General features: G+C 42.7%; 1 protein-coding gene across 2 annotated transcripts in view; it reads right to left on the minus strand.

Moving 5' to 3' along the window:
- The window catches only part of PPP1R37 (protein phosphatase 1 regulatory subunit 37), a 181,536-nt gene that overhangs the window by 71,202 nt on the left and 97,367 nt on the right, over window positions 1-12,967 (minus strand). For both annotated transcript variants that reach the window (XM_029571627.1, XM_029571626.1), the window contains exon 7: window positions 8,333-8,488. In XM_029571627.1, coding sequence (XP_029427487.1) covers window positions 8,333-8,488 — 156 coding nt within the window. The remainder of the gene's footprint in view (window positions 1-8,332; window positions 8,489-12,967) is intronic.

Below are 12,967 nucleotides of genomic sequence, written 5' to 3' on the forward strand. Positions count from 1 at the left end.
GAGGACATAATCTGCTATTTATTATTTTTGGCCACACCACTAATACTGTATTTTAATGTTATTCACTGGGCTTTGCTCTGAGTCTGTATGGATGAGAGGATGAAGTTAATGAATGGTATGTAAGTATTTAGTCTCGTAGAACTGGTAAGAACCTAGGCAGAACTGTAGCACAGCATTCTGATAATTATGCTTCCCAATAAGGTCTTTCTTAGGTTCATGCCCTGGGGGCACTGAGGCATGGGATTTAGTACTCTTGGTCCTTTTGAGGGTGGATTTGAAAAATACATTGTGATGTGTTAGCTGGGGATTGTTGTAATTGCCTAAATACAATACTTTGTGTGTGCCTTTTTTTCTCACCGCGAGTATGTTCCATGAAGTTTCCCATATCTTTTTTATGCATATCTAGGAAAAACGGGAGGATGGGTGCTACCATCATCTATTTTGGGTGATCAAGGTACTTCAGGAGATCAAATAAAGGCACCCTGGGTATCTCCTGCCACTTCTGAATAAATAAATAATAAAAAAAAAAGAGATGGCCTTAGTAATTCTTTGAACAAAACTTGGAAAGAAAAAGCCCTCAGGTGGAGAAAGAACTTGCTCCTCTTACAGGCAGGAGAGATCTGGAGAATAGTCCTCTTCTGGACTAGTACTAAAAAATAAATGTTCATTGAACCAGGATTCCTCCATATATTAAGGAGCTAAGGAGTGTTTAGAGTGCCGAATGGTCTTATCTCAGGTTAGATCTTCCTAGGACCAAGAAACCGGTTCAGCTTCTCAGGCCTGGGTTATTATTTCAAAGATCAGAGTGGCACAGTGAGTTGCGTTATTGTCAGCATCAGAACACTAAGCACCGATGGAGACACATTAGCTTATATATTGCTTGATGCACCCATCAAGGATAAAATGTGTGGCGGGCAAACTTTTCCTCTTCAACTCTGCATTGAACAATGACAGGTTAGGCCTTGATGGCCCTTTTGAGGGACAACTATAACATTTTGGTTAATCCCAGTGGAGATCATTAGAGTGGCTTTGGTACAGGAAGTCAAGTTAACTTCCAGGTGTGTCTGCTTTGAATTGTGTGCAACTTCCATCACGTTCGGGTTCACGGAACCAGGCATCAATGTGCTGCACTGATGGATTGAAGTCTAGGCTAGAGATTTGGTATAAGTTGCCTTTGGCTCTTGGCATCAGTCTTTAGAGCCTTTGCTCAGATGAACAGAAATCAAAACTTGCATTGACTCTTAAGCCTACTCTTGGGGAGAGATGTCAAAGAAGCTGGGGACTTTTTCGGTGATGTCTGACCACCAGTGTGATAGTGATTAGCTCCTCTGGCTATGTATCAAGTCTTTGAGACAGTTTCTTGGAGCTGGACAAAAAGAAGAAAGGAAGACATAGAGCCCATACTTCTGGGGACAAATCACTCTGAGTTATTTCTCAGAGCATATTTCTTAGCCACCAGCAGCATGGTCCCTCCCAAGGCAGATGTAGCATATTTTGTGATGGTCAGTGATGGACATCTTTTGCATATATTTAAGATAGAATTTAAAACCTGCTATGGTAAAAAAAATATTGATGCAAAATCAAAAGACGACAATATCTTTCTTCAGAAAAAATAATCCTGTAAGGAAAAACAACAACTGGAGGCTTGCTTTTCATCTAGTTTCCTGCTGAAAAATCATGGGGTATAAAGGATTGATTGACAATTTCTTATGTTCTTATGCAATTATCAGGTAAAAATTTGACTAGGGAATTAATAGGGCAAAATAATAAAGTTTCTCACTGAGGCCTGTAAGAAATTAGTGTGTATGCCGAAGAAAAACTACACTATTAAACTGGGATCTCAGAGTGAAAAAAATATCACTATATAACAAATAATTCTACTCAAATTTCAGATCAACCAATACATTTATTCAAATTATTCCATTTAAATTGAAAGACTTCATATAACGGCACAGAGGACTGCACCATATATCTTGATGTCTTATGGCTTGAGAAATCATGGCAATGGTTTTATAGTCATTGGTCTTAAAGTCTAACATTATTTGAGCTGATAATATGTATTTTTTTAAGTCATTTTTGTTGCAAATAAAAATTATCAAAAAAGTCTACTTAGCTTAAATCTGAAGGGATTGTTATGTTGCTTGCATGCTTTCATGAGTCTATGATGACTTCTGGAGACACCTACACCACAAAGTCTTGGCAATTGGTGAAGTGAAATGCAAATACTCTCCTATATCTGATACAGGAGATTGTTTACATTCCACTCCACCGATTGCCAAGACTGTTACCTAGGTGTCTCCAGAAGTCATCATGGACTCGTGAAAGCATGCAAGCAGCATAGCATTCCTTTCAGGTTTAAGATAAATAGACCTCTTTTGATGATTTTTATTTCAACAAAAAATGACTTTAAAAAAGGACAAATTACTACTTACCTGATAATTTCCTTTCCTCTACGGAAGGCAGGCCAATTCACACAAATGGATTATGCACCTCTACCAGCAGATGGAGATGGAGTAAAACTGACTTGCTGATGTCATAGTCATATAGCCCTGCTCGGCAAATCTCAATAGTAGACAACAATCGAAGCTCCGCCCATGTTTCTGCCTGAGCCCTAGTGGAATGTGCCTTAACCCATCTAGGAAATGGGACATTGGCATCTGCATAGGCAATTGTGATGACTTCTTTTACCCAATGGGCAATAGATGCCCGTGTCGCCAGTTCACTCTGTTTACCTCTACCATGGAGCACAAACAGATAAGACTTCCTGAAAGATTTAGTAATCTTCAAATACCACCTGACATCCAAGGCATGCAACAGACTATAATCATGCTCTTCTCTATCCCTGTCCAGCACGGGCAGGGAAACAGTCTGATTTAAATGAAACTCTGAAACTATTTTTGGCAAAAGAGAAAAGTACCATTCAAGCTGTACTGCCCCCAGACTCATTCGCAGAAATGGCTCATGGCACGAAAGAGCTTGCAGCTCAGAGACCTGCCGTGCTGAACAGATTGCTACAAGAAAAACTGTTTTCAAAGTGAGCAATCATAGAGACCACTCAATGGCTGAAAAGTGGGACCTGCCAAAAAAGTCAAGTCCAGATTAATGACCCAAAGAAGCACCATTAGTCAAAAGGGAGGATGCAGATGCTTAACTCCCTTCAAAAACCTGGACACATCTGTATGAGAAGATAATGCTCCCCCATTGACTCACCCCCCCCCCCCCTAACAAAAAAGAGAGCTGCTACCCGGAACTTTAGAGTGTTAAGGACCGAACCTTTAAGCAGGTCTTCCTGTAAAAATACAAGCATCAGAGGAATTTCAGCTTTGAGAAGATGAAAACCTCACTCTTCACAGCAGCTCTCAAACATTCTCCAAACTCTAACATAAGCTAGAGATGTAGAAAATGTCCTGGCCCAGAGCAAAGTGGAAATCACCGCAGAAGAATATCACGCTTCAGCAGTCAAGCCCTCTCAAGGGCCAAATTGTAAGACAAAACCAACCTGGATCATTATGCAGAATGGGCCTCTGATGCAATAGATCCATCCTGAGTGGTAGTCTGAGAGGACTATCCACCAGAAGTCTCTGAAGATCGGCATACCACAGCCTCTGGGGCCAATCTGGAGCCATCAGAAGTATAGTTTCAGTCTGACTCACAATCTTTCAAATTAGCCTGCCTATCATCGACCAAGGCAGGAAAGCATGCAACAACCCACTCCACGACCAGACCTGAATAAAAGCATCGATGCCTAATGCCCTCAGATCCCTTCTGCGATTGAAGAATCATGGTACCTTCGCATTGTTGGAGGTCGCCAGCAAATTCAGATACAAGCGAACCCAGCATGCCACTATGAGTCGAAAAGCTTCATCTGCTAATTCTCATTCTTTTGGGTCCAAGTCTTGCCTGCTGAGGAAGTCAGCCCATACATTATCCTTTCTGGCAATGTGGGAGGCAGATATGTCCTGGAGAAACATCTCTGCCCACCAATACCTGCTGGCTTCTGGTTCTGCTTTGACAATTGATGTAGGCCACCAACGTGACACCATCTAACATTATCCTCACCACTCGAGCTTCTGGGCACTTGGTGAACTGCAAGCATGCCAGACAACCTGTACACACCTCTAACCAATTGATAGTCCACTGCCGATCCTTGGCACTCCAGCGGCCTTGCGTCATTAACTCTTGACAGTGAGCCCCCCCCAACCCAGAAGGCTTGCATCTGTCATAAGCACCAACTGTTCTGGTATCTCCAGGGAAACCCCCTTCATGAGATGATCCACTTGTAACCACCACTGCAACTGGACATTCATCTCCAATGGCAAATGGAGTCTCACCGCATACTCCTGTGACTACGGATTCAACCGGGAGAGCAACATCCACTGAAAGGAACGCCTATGCACCCTTGTCCATGGGACAACTTCCAGCATAGTTGCTATCAATTCCAGAACGTGCAGATAATACTATACCGTAAGACGAATTGTCCTTCTCAGGGCCCGAACCTGAGAAATTAACTTCTGAATGCTACTCTCTGGAAGAAACACTCTGCCCTGCTCTATATCAAATTGATTGCCGATATACTCTCAACATTTGAGCCAGCTGTAAACTGCTCTTGGCCAAGTTCACCACCCAGCCTAGTTCTTGAAGCAAGAAGATCAACTTGAGAAAAGCCAAGCAGCTCTCTTCTGCTCTTTTGGCCTGAATCAACCAGTTGCCCAGATACGGATGAACTAGAATGTCTTCCTTGCGCAGAGCCATCGCTACCACACCATGACCTTAGAGAAAGTCCTGGGAACAGTCGCCAGCCTGAAAAGCAAAGCCTAAAATTGATAATGATGTCCCAGCTCAGCAAAATGTACAAAATGTTGATGATCCTGGCAAAAAAGAATATGAGGATATGCCTCCATCAGGTCGAGAGATGTAAGAAATTCTCTTATTTACACTGCCACTATTATGGAATGTAGAGTTTCCATTTGGAAATGAGTTGCATGCAACTGCCATTTGACACCATTGAGATCCAGGAACGGCCGAAAAGACCCCTCCTCTTTCTTGGGAACGACAAATAAATGGAATAGCATCCTGTATTTTCCTGTGATCTGGGCACAGGAATCACAGCCATCAAATCCAACAGCCTCCTTAATATAGTCTCCACTGCCACTCTCTTCTCTAGAAAGCCGCATGGAAACCATAAAGGCATCCATAGGAATTTGGCAAAATTTCAGAGCATAGACGTCCCTCACCACGTCCAGGATCCACTGGTCTTTCGTAATCTCAACCCACTTCTGATAAAAGAGAAATAGATGCCCGCCTATCTCCTGCACCAGTAGGTGACCCGCATACCTTCACTGTGTAGATCAAGGTACTCCAGTCCCAGAGCCCATATTCTTACGAGGTTTTCTAGGCCAAAAGTACTGAGATCTTTCATAGGGCCGAGTCCTTTGATTAGATGTTCCTCCATAAGGACAAAACTGATGGGAATCCCTGGAATGTCTCTTCATCCCAAAAGGACACAATGCCACCTCCCTGTTATCTGGTAAATGAGGAACCTTGGACTCTCCCCAGCTATTCGCCATTTTTTCCAATTCACTGACGAACAAAAGGGAATCCTTAAAGGGTAACTTTGTGAGACTGGACTTGGAAATAGTGTCTGCTAACCAATTTCGCAGCCACAACTGGCACTTAGCTACTATCTAGTAGCCATCTGCATTAAGTCACAGCCTGCATCAGCTAAGAATATGGTACCTGGTTTCATTGCCAATCCGCTATTGGACTCCGCTTCTTGCATCTCAAGAGAGAGACGCAAACCAGCCTGAGCCACCAAGCAGCAGCAAGAAGCAATCTGCAAATTCATGGCCATGGCCTCAAAGGCCTGCTTAAGGATAGCCTCGTCCTCCTATCCTGAGCATTTTTTAAAGCTGCCCCTCTTTCCACAGAATGGTGGTTCTCTTGGTAACAGCGCATACCAAGGCATCCACCTTCGGGAATTGCAACTGATCCCTTGCCTTTGGATCCAAGGGGTAATAACACGCTAAAGCATGCCCCCCCCCCCTTTTAAAATTTGCCTCTGGGGTGCTCCATTCAAGGTCAATTACCTCTTGAATTGGATCTACAAAGGGAAAGATACAGGATGCCTTGCATAAGGTGACCAATATGAGACCTTTCTTTTGCAAACCTGCAATGTCATCCCCATCCTCAGAGAGTGTCTTCAGGGTCTGAGGCAACAGACTCGGCAACTCAACTTTGTGAAAAAAACAGAGCAGAGTCTGATGCGGTTCCAAATCAGGTGAAATTTCTCTTCTTCCAAAGAGGAGAAACCCAAGTCCCTATCAGAATCATCCAAGGTATCGTGATCCACATCTCCTGGAACATCACCAGGGACAGCCTCCCTACTGTGCTTGCCTGCAGTGGCTGACAAATGGGAGCCCCGAGTATGTGAACCCTTCTTAGTAGGTTGCTTTGCCTTCACTTGGCACTCCTGCAGAAAAGCCTGCAGACACTGGACAAATTCCACCCAGGAAAAGGAGGAAGGATCCAAACTGGGGCCCATAGGCCCAAACCAGACACTCTCTGACCCTTCTGCTGGAGATGCCTCTGTCATCAGGAACAAGGGATGAGGGAATCCATCCGCTATGTTGCCTTCTGCCTCATTCTTCTTCTGAGGGGATGGCCTAACACTGGCAAAATCCAAAGTGGCCAAATCGCCTTAAGCATCCAAACATGGCTGACACAGGCAAAGAGAAAATGATGGCTGGATTGCCCTTATATGGCAAGCCTCACAGATAGCCAGGCGCTTAGACTGTTTTGTCCCTGGCACCATACTCCTTCTAAACTGGGCTCTAGGTGGCCTCCTGCTTACCCACCACCAGTGTCTGGGAGTACACACCACACAAATACATGCCCAAAAAGGAGGGCCTCGGTTGTATGTGCACAAGTACTCCCCATGCATAACTACATGCCTAAAACTAGGCCGCGGTTGTACGTGCACAAAATATCTCCATGTGCAAATGCATTCACAAATAAAGGTCATGCCCTTATCAGCTCAAGTACATGTGCACTTACTTCAGAGCACCGCTGGGTGGCAAGACTGTGCACACATACCTGTGTGCGGGTAAATCACCGCTGTGGCCTACCACGCAGCTGACAGGACAGAGCCTGAGGAGCAGGCTATAGTCAAAGGCTCCTCAATCCACTGAGCCCAAACGGCCTCTGCTCTACACTAACTCCCCAAAGAAGTGAGAAAGAAAGGGGGTAAAAATGCAGAGCCACCAACGTTAAGGGAAGAAGACCTGGTAAGGAAAAAGAGGGGAACTGAAACTTCCCTTCACTTTTCTTTCTTTTTTACTTGCACTCAGCCCTCCCTGGCTGAGAGCACGATTGGGTCACGGGCTACGGTGGGAGAGGGCACTCCCACTTTTTCTTTTTTTTTTTTTTTTTTTTTTAAGTCTACGTCTGACTGGCTCTCAGACTTAAAATGCTCAACTGAGGGAGGGACCAAAATGAGGTGTCACCTCAGGAGCCCAAAGGGGTACTCTGAAATCGTCTGTCTTCTCCTTTGTTCTTTCCTTTCCCTTCTTTATTTATTTATTTATTTATTTATTTTTTTTTTGCTACACGCAATCCCAATCAGGGAGATAGATGTTCACCATCTGCTGGAGATGGAGAACACTGGCAGGCAGATGTCAGGGCAGGGCTATATGTTTGTGACCTCAGCGAGTTAGTTTTATTCTGTCTCCATCTGCTGGTAGAGGTGTTTAACCCACTTATGTGGATTGGCCTGCCTGAATGCACTGGAAATACATATTAACAGTTCAAGAAATGTGAGTCTTTCAGACAGATAATTATAAAACCATTGGCATGATTTCGCAAGACATAAGACACAGACATATATGGTGCAGTCCTTTGTGCAGTTATTTGAGGTTGTTCAATTTAAATGGAATAATTTGAATAAATGCGTGGTTGATCTAATATTTGAGTGCAATTTTTTTTTTTTTTTGCTATATATGAAGAAAAACTGCAAGCATAGTGGAACAGGTCTGAGAGGGTCAGCCAAAAAATGAAACAGAGTAGCTGAGGGCACTGCCACTAAGTAAGAAGTCTCACAATGTGCATTAAAACTTGTTTTTACCAGAAAGCTATAAAAATTTAGTTCCACATGGTGCCGTATGAACCATTTATGTAACATGATAAACTTGCTTTATTTCAGAGTATCACAGATAATAATACCAAACTACAGAGAAGGAAAAAAAATGTTTTTTTCTCCTTGAACACAGGAAATACTTTTCTCCCCTACTCCTCATAGTGAGCAGAACTGGCAGTTCCTGCCTTTGCCACTACTCACCCGAATCTAGGATGTGGTTATTCCTCAGGTCCAGAATTTGAATGTAGCAGTTAAACTTGAGTAGGTTGCCTAGCTGGGATGAGTCTTGCAGTCCATTCAGTTTGTTGTCAGCCAGATACAGCTCCCTCAAGTTCATGTTCATCTTGAGAGCCGTTGCTAAGCAGCAAGAGAGAAAAAAAAGGCCATTATGGAGAGAAAGCAAGAGGGCTCTCTGAAGAGCAAACAGCAAGGATAGCAGTGCTGGGGTGACTGATAAGGAACCATCAAGGTAGATCCAGCAAACAACAAAGACATGGTAGCCTCAGCAGTGGCCAAATTTTAAATACTACGTTCTCAGTGTCTGCCTGTACCAAAGCAAATCCTGTGGAGGCAGACTGCCCCTCTAAACGGCTTCCAGCTTCACCTGCATGACCAGAGGGCTAGTTCTATTATCTAGCTACTCAGCTTCCAAGATTAATAACATCAATTCTTTGCAGATTGTGATACTTATTTGTTGGACCAATTAAATAATTTTTCAAAGACTATATAAATGAGTTTTCAAGAAAAGCATAGTAACCTAGAGATCAATATTCAAACCACTTTTCCGGATAGAAGAGGCACTTAGCCAGCTAAATAGGGCATATTCGGCTACAGACTACTTTAAGCAGAAAGGCTTAGCCAAATATGATAGGTGAATGGCACCATTTAGCCAAATGAAAAAGCATGTCGGGGGGGTGGCCAAAATTTAACTTAGCCACACAATTGATGACGTATATCCAGCTGAACTCAGACCGGCTCATTAGATGTCTGCAAGAGCAGCCTTTCAAAATACCCAACTATCTTTGTCTGGATAGAATTTTACACTACCATAACCACGCTACAACAGCTTGAAGCCTTTCAAAGATGTGACATGCTTCCAGTATGGTGGTGATGGTGGTGCAGGTTGTACAGAGAAAGCAGAAAAGGAAAGACCAGCCACAAAGGGTGGACAGGCCCAGAATTAATTTTTTTAGACTTCTCTGAAAAGCACTTCTTCACAAGGTACCGATTTAATCGTCAAACTATTTTGGATTTGTGCGACTTGGTCAAAGGGGATCTGGAAAGTATCACACAAAGTAGTCAAGCTCTGCCCATGCATATAAATCACCCATGCCTTGCTTGGCCTTCCTAGCTACTGGTAGTTTCCAAATAACTGTAGGTGACACTACTAGTATAACACAGTCTGCCTCTTCCACAGTATACACCAGTTTATTACAGCTTTTTGCCAAAGAATGAAGGACTACATTTCATTTCCTATAATGCTTGGCATTATAGACCGCAACCTTGTGGCATTAAGACCAGAAATGAAGTATAAAAGAGCCACGATGCATATGTATTGGTTTGCAAAAGTATTCAACCCTCTAAAAGTCAGCAGATGTGTGGATTACAATTGACATTTACACAGATTGTTCAAGAAAGTATGTTTATTGCAAACCAAAATGCTCTTAAAGTAAATTTTCAAAGTCACAATTCACTATTTCTCTTATATTTTGTAAAATAAAATTTAAAAACTGAAAAATGCTGCTTGCATATGTATTCAACCTCTGTGCTGTGGAAGCTCCCAGTTTACACAGATGAAAGATATTGCCCTAACAACTGGCTTACAACTGGCCTCTACCTGTTAATCATTAAAAAGGACAGCTTTTCTGGATAAAAGACCTCCTAATTCCAGTACCACTGATCAGACTGTAAATCTGAAGGAAAGTTATGAAAATGAAAACCAAAGAGCATTCTAAGGAGATTAAAGATAAAGTTTAGTCATGCACAAGATAGGAAAAGGCTACAAAATAATTCCCAAGTGCTTGGGAATCCCAGTGAGCACTGCTGGATCAATTGTGAGGAAATGGAAGAAGCGTCATACCACTAAACAAGGCCATCCCTCAAAACTCAGTATCAGAACAAGGAGGAGACTTGTAAGGGAAGCCACAGAGAGGACAACAATCACTTTGAAGGAGCTACAGCGTTCAGTGCCTAAGACTGGAGTGGAGGTGCACAGTCAACCATAACAAGAGCTCTGCATACAACAGGCCTACATGGGAGGGTGGCAAGAAAGCAGCCATGACTGAAGAAAAACCTCATCAAAGCACGTCTGGAATTTGCCAGAAAGCATCAGAGTGACCCAGCTAAAATGTGGGATACGGTTTTTGTGGTCAGATGAGACACAAATAGAGCTTTTTCGGCCAAAATTCAAAACGCTGTGTGTGGCGCAAACCTAACACTGCCCATTCCTCAGCAAACACCATCCCAACAGTAAAGTATGGAGGTGGCAGCATCATGTTGTGGGGATGCTTTTCCTCAGTAGGGACTGGGCAACTTGTTAAAATTGAAGAATGGATGGAAGATGCAACATACAGGGAGATACTGAATTCAAAAGGGCATGGGACAAACTCTGTGGATCTCTAAAGGCATAAAGAAAGGGCTGGTGTAACATTTCTGCAGGGGGGGGTAACATGCATGGAGCGGCAGTTACTACCATAAGCAAATTGATGGGCAGAATGGATGGACCACCTGGTCTTTATCTGCTGTCATTACTATGTTACAACCTGCTTCAGTCTGCTAAAAAACATAGGCTTGAAAGAAAGTTCACCTTTCAGCAGGACAATGATGCCAAGCACAAGGTCAAAGAAACACAGTAGTGGTTGAACAATAAAAAGGTGAATGTTTTACAATGGCCCAAATCAAAGTCCAGATCTCAACCCAATCAAAAATTGCAGTCTATAAGCGTCATCCAACCAACCTTGAGCAAATGTGCCAAGAAGAATGGGGGAAAAGTCCCTCCTAAACTGTGTGCAAAGCTGGTAGAAACTTACCCCAACAGAGAAAGCTGGCTCCACCAAGTACTAGTCTGAAGGGGTTGAATACTTATGTAAGCAGCATTTTTTCAGTTTTTAATGTTATTTTACAAACAAAATGCAGAGAAATAATGAATTATGACTTAGAAAATTTACTTTAAGAGCATTCTGGTTTGCAATAAACATACTGTCTGGAACAATCTGTGTAAGTGTCATTTGTAATCCGCTGACTTTTTAGGGGGTCGAATACTTTTGCAAGCCACTGTATTCTCTCAGTCAGGACTGGCAGAGGAGTTTGAAAGCAGTCAGATTGCAAGGGCTTGGCTCCCAGGTAAGTTACAGCTTGCTACATTCCTTACTTCCAAGGTCATGGCATCACTTAGCTCTTAAAAGTCAGGGTTGTGACCCTAATGGACCGTGCAGCACCTGCAACTTTTCACCCTTACTCCTTTGCGCTTACCCCCAGAGCCTTCTTTTTCCTTGTACACAGCAATGCAGTTACTTAGAGAACTGTTTGGGTCTGGGGCATAGCCTCCTCCAATCTAAGCACGAGCTTCCTGTACTATATACACCTACTGCTCATAATACAGGCATAAGGTCCTTGAGGCTTGATCCTGAGGACCTCACTTCTGCTGCTACACTTTTCACCATACTGGTCTCCTTAAAGAACAGCTGCTGCATTGTACCCCACTGCACAGATGATTGAGGCTTCCCATTAAAAACTTGGCCGTTAACCCCTCGTAAACATGCAGAGACTGCTCAAGAAGAATGGTGCAACAGGTCTCAGCAATGCACCAGGTAGGTCATACAGTGAACCTTTGATATTTTGAGGACATGCTTTAGATGTCTGGATAAGATAGGGGCATTATTACTGTATGGCCCAGACAAGGTCTATCACATCTTCGTAGTCTGCTGTATTCTGCACAACAAAGCAACACAACAACAGATCCCAGCACCAGAGGAGGAGAATAGAGGAAACAGTGAATCTGATTCCAACTCCAGCTAGACTTACCAAACATACAAAGACACACACCCGCTGCTGCCCTCTCTCTTCGACAACACTTGATTCAAGAACATTTCTAGCTAATTAATGACTATTATCAGTATGAGACTATGTAAACAGTACACAAAAAGGGATGGTGGTGTATAACAATGATTTCCACCCTCAGCTATTCCCCATATGGCTCAGAGTACATTGAAGCTATAGAAATTTAATAACCAACAGGCTGGGAAAAAAAACCCCATATAACATTCATTTCCTGTCTTTGCTGCCATTCTGCCAAGTTCTGGGAAGCAGTTAGGCATACAGCCAGAAAACTTTTTAAAATGAACAGCTCTCTCTCTTTTTTCTGTTTTGTTTATTAAAGTGCTGGAACTGCAGCACAATAGCATAAGTAAAATAAAACATTAATACCAAACAAAGATCTGTAGTACATCTTTTTCTTTTTTCCTATCCACTGCTTAATGGCAGGGAACACATACTAAAGACAAGACAACCATTCCATATTCACTACTGAAAGGTTTCTGAATATATTTGGTATCCAATTTCTCTATATAGAACAAGTCAAACATTTGAGTAAACCAAAGCTTAACAGGGAGCGAAGCTTCAATAATCCAATACTTCAATAAACCTGTTCCAGCAACCAATAAAGCAATCTGAATAAACCACTGGGCCCATTTTGACAACTCTGTAAATTCCAATAATAAACATTTCCCAGTAAAAGAGGGCTTCCAAGAAGTTACTTTCTCAATATTTATTACATTTACAATCCGCTTATCTACAAAACTAAGCAGGTTACAATTTACTTACACGTTTATTAAAAAA

Source organism: Rhinatrema bivittatum, chromosome 11, assembly GCF_901001135.1.
Source record: "Rhinatrema bivittatum chromosome 11, aRhiBiv1.1, whole genome shotgun sequence".
NCBI classification, from domain to species: domain Eukaryota; kingdom Metazoa; phylum Chordata; class Amphibia; order Gymnophiona; family Rhinatrematidae; genus Rhinatrema; species Rhinatrema bivittatum.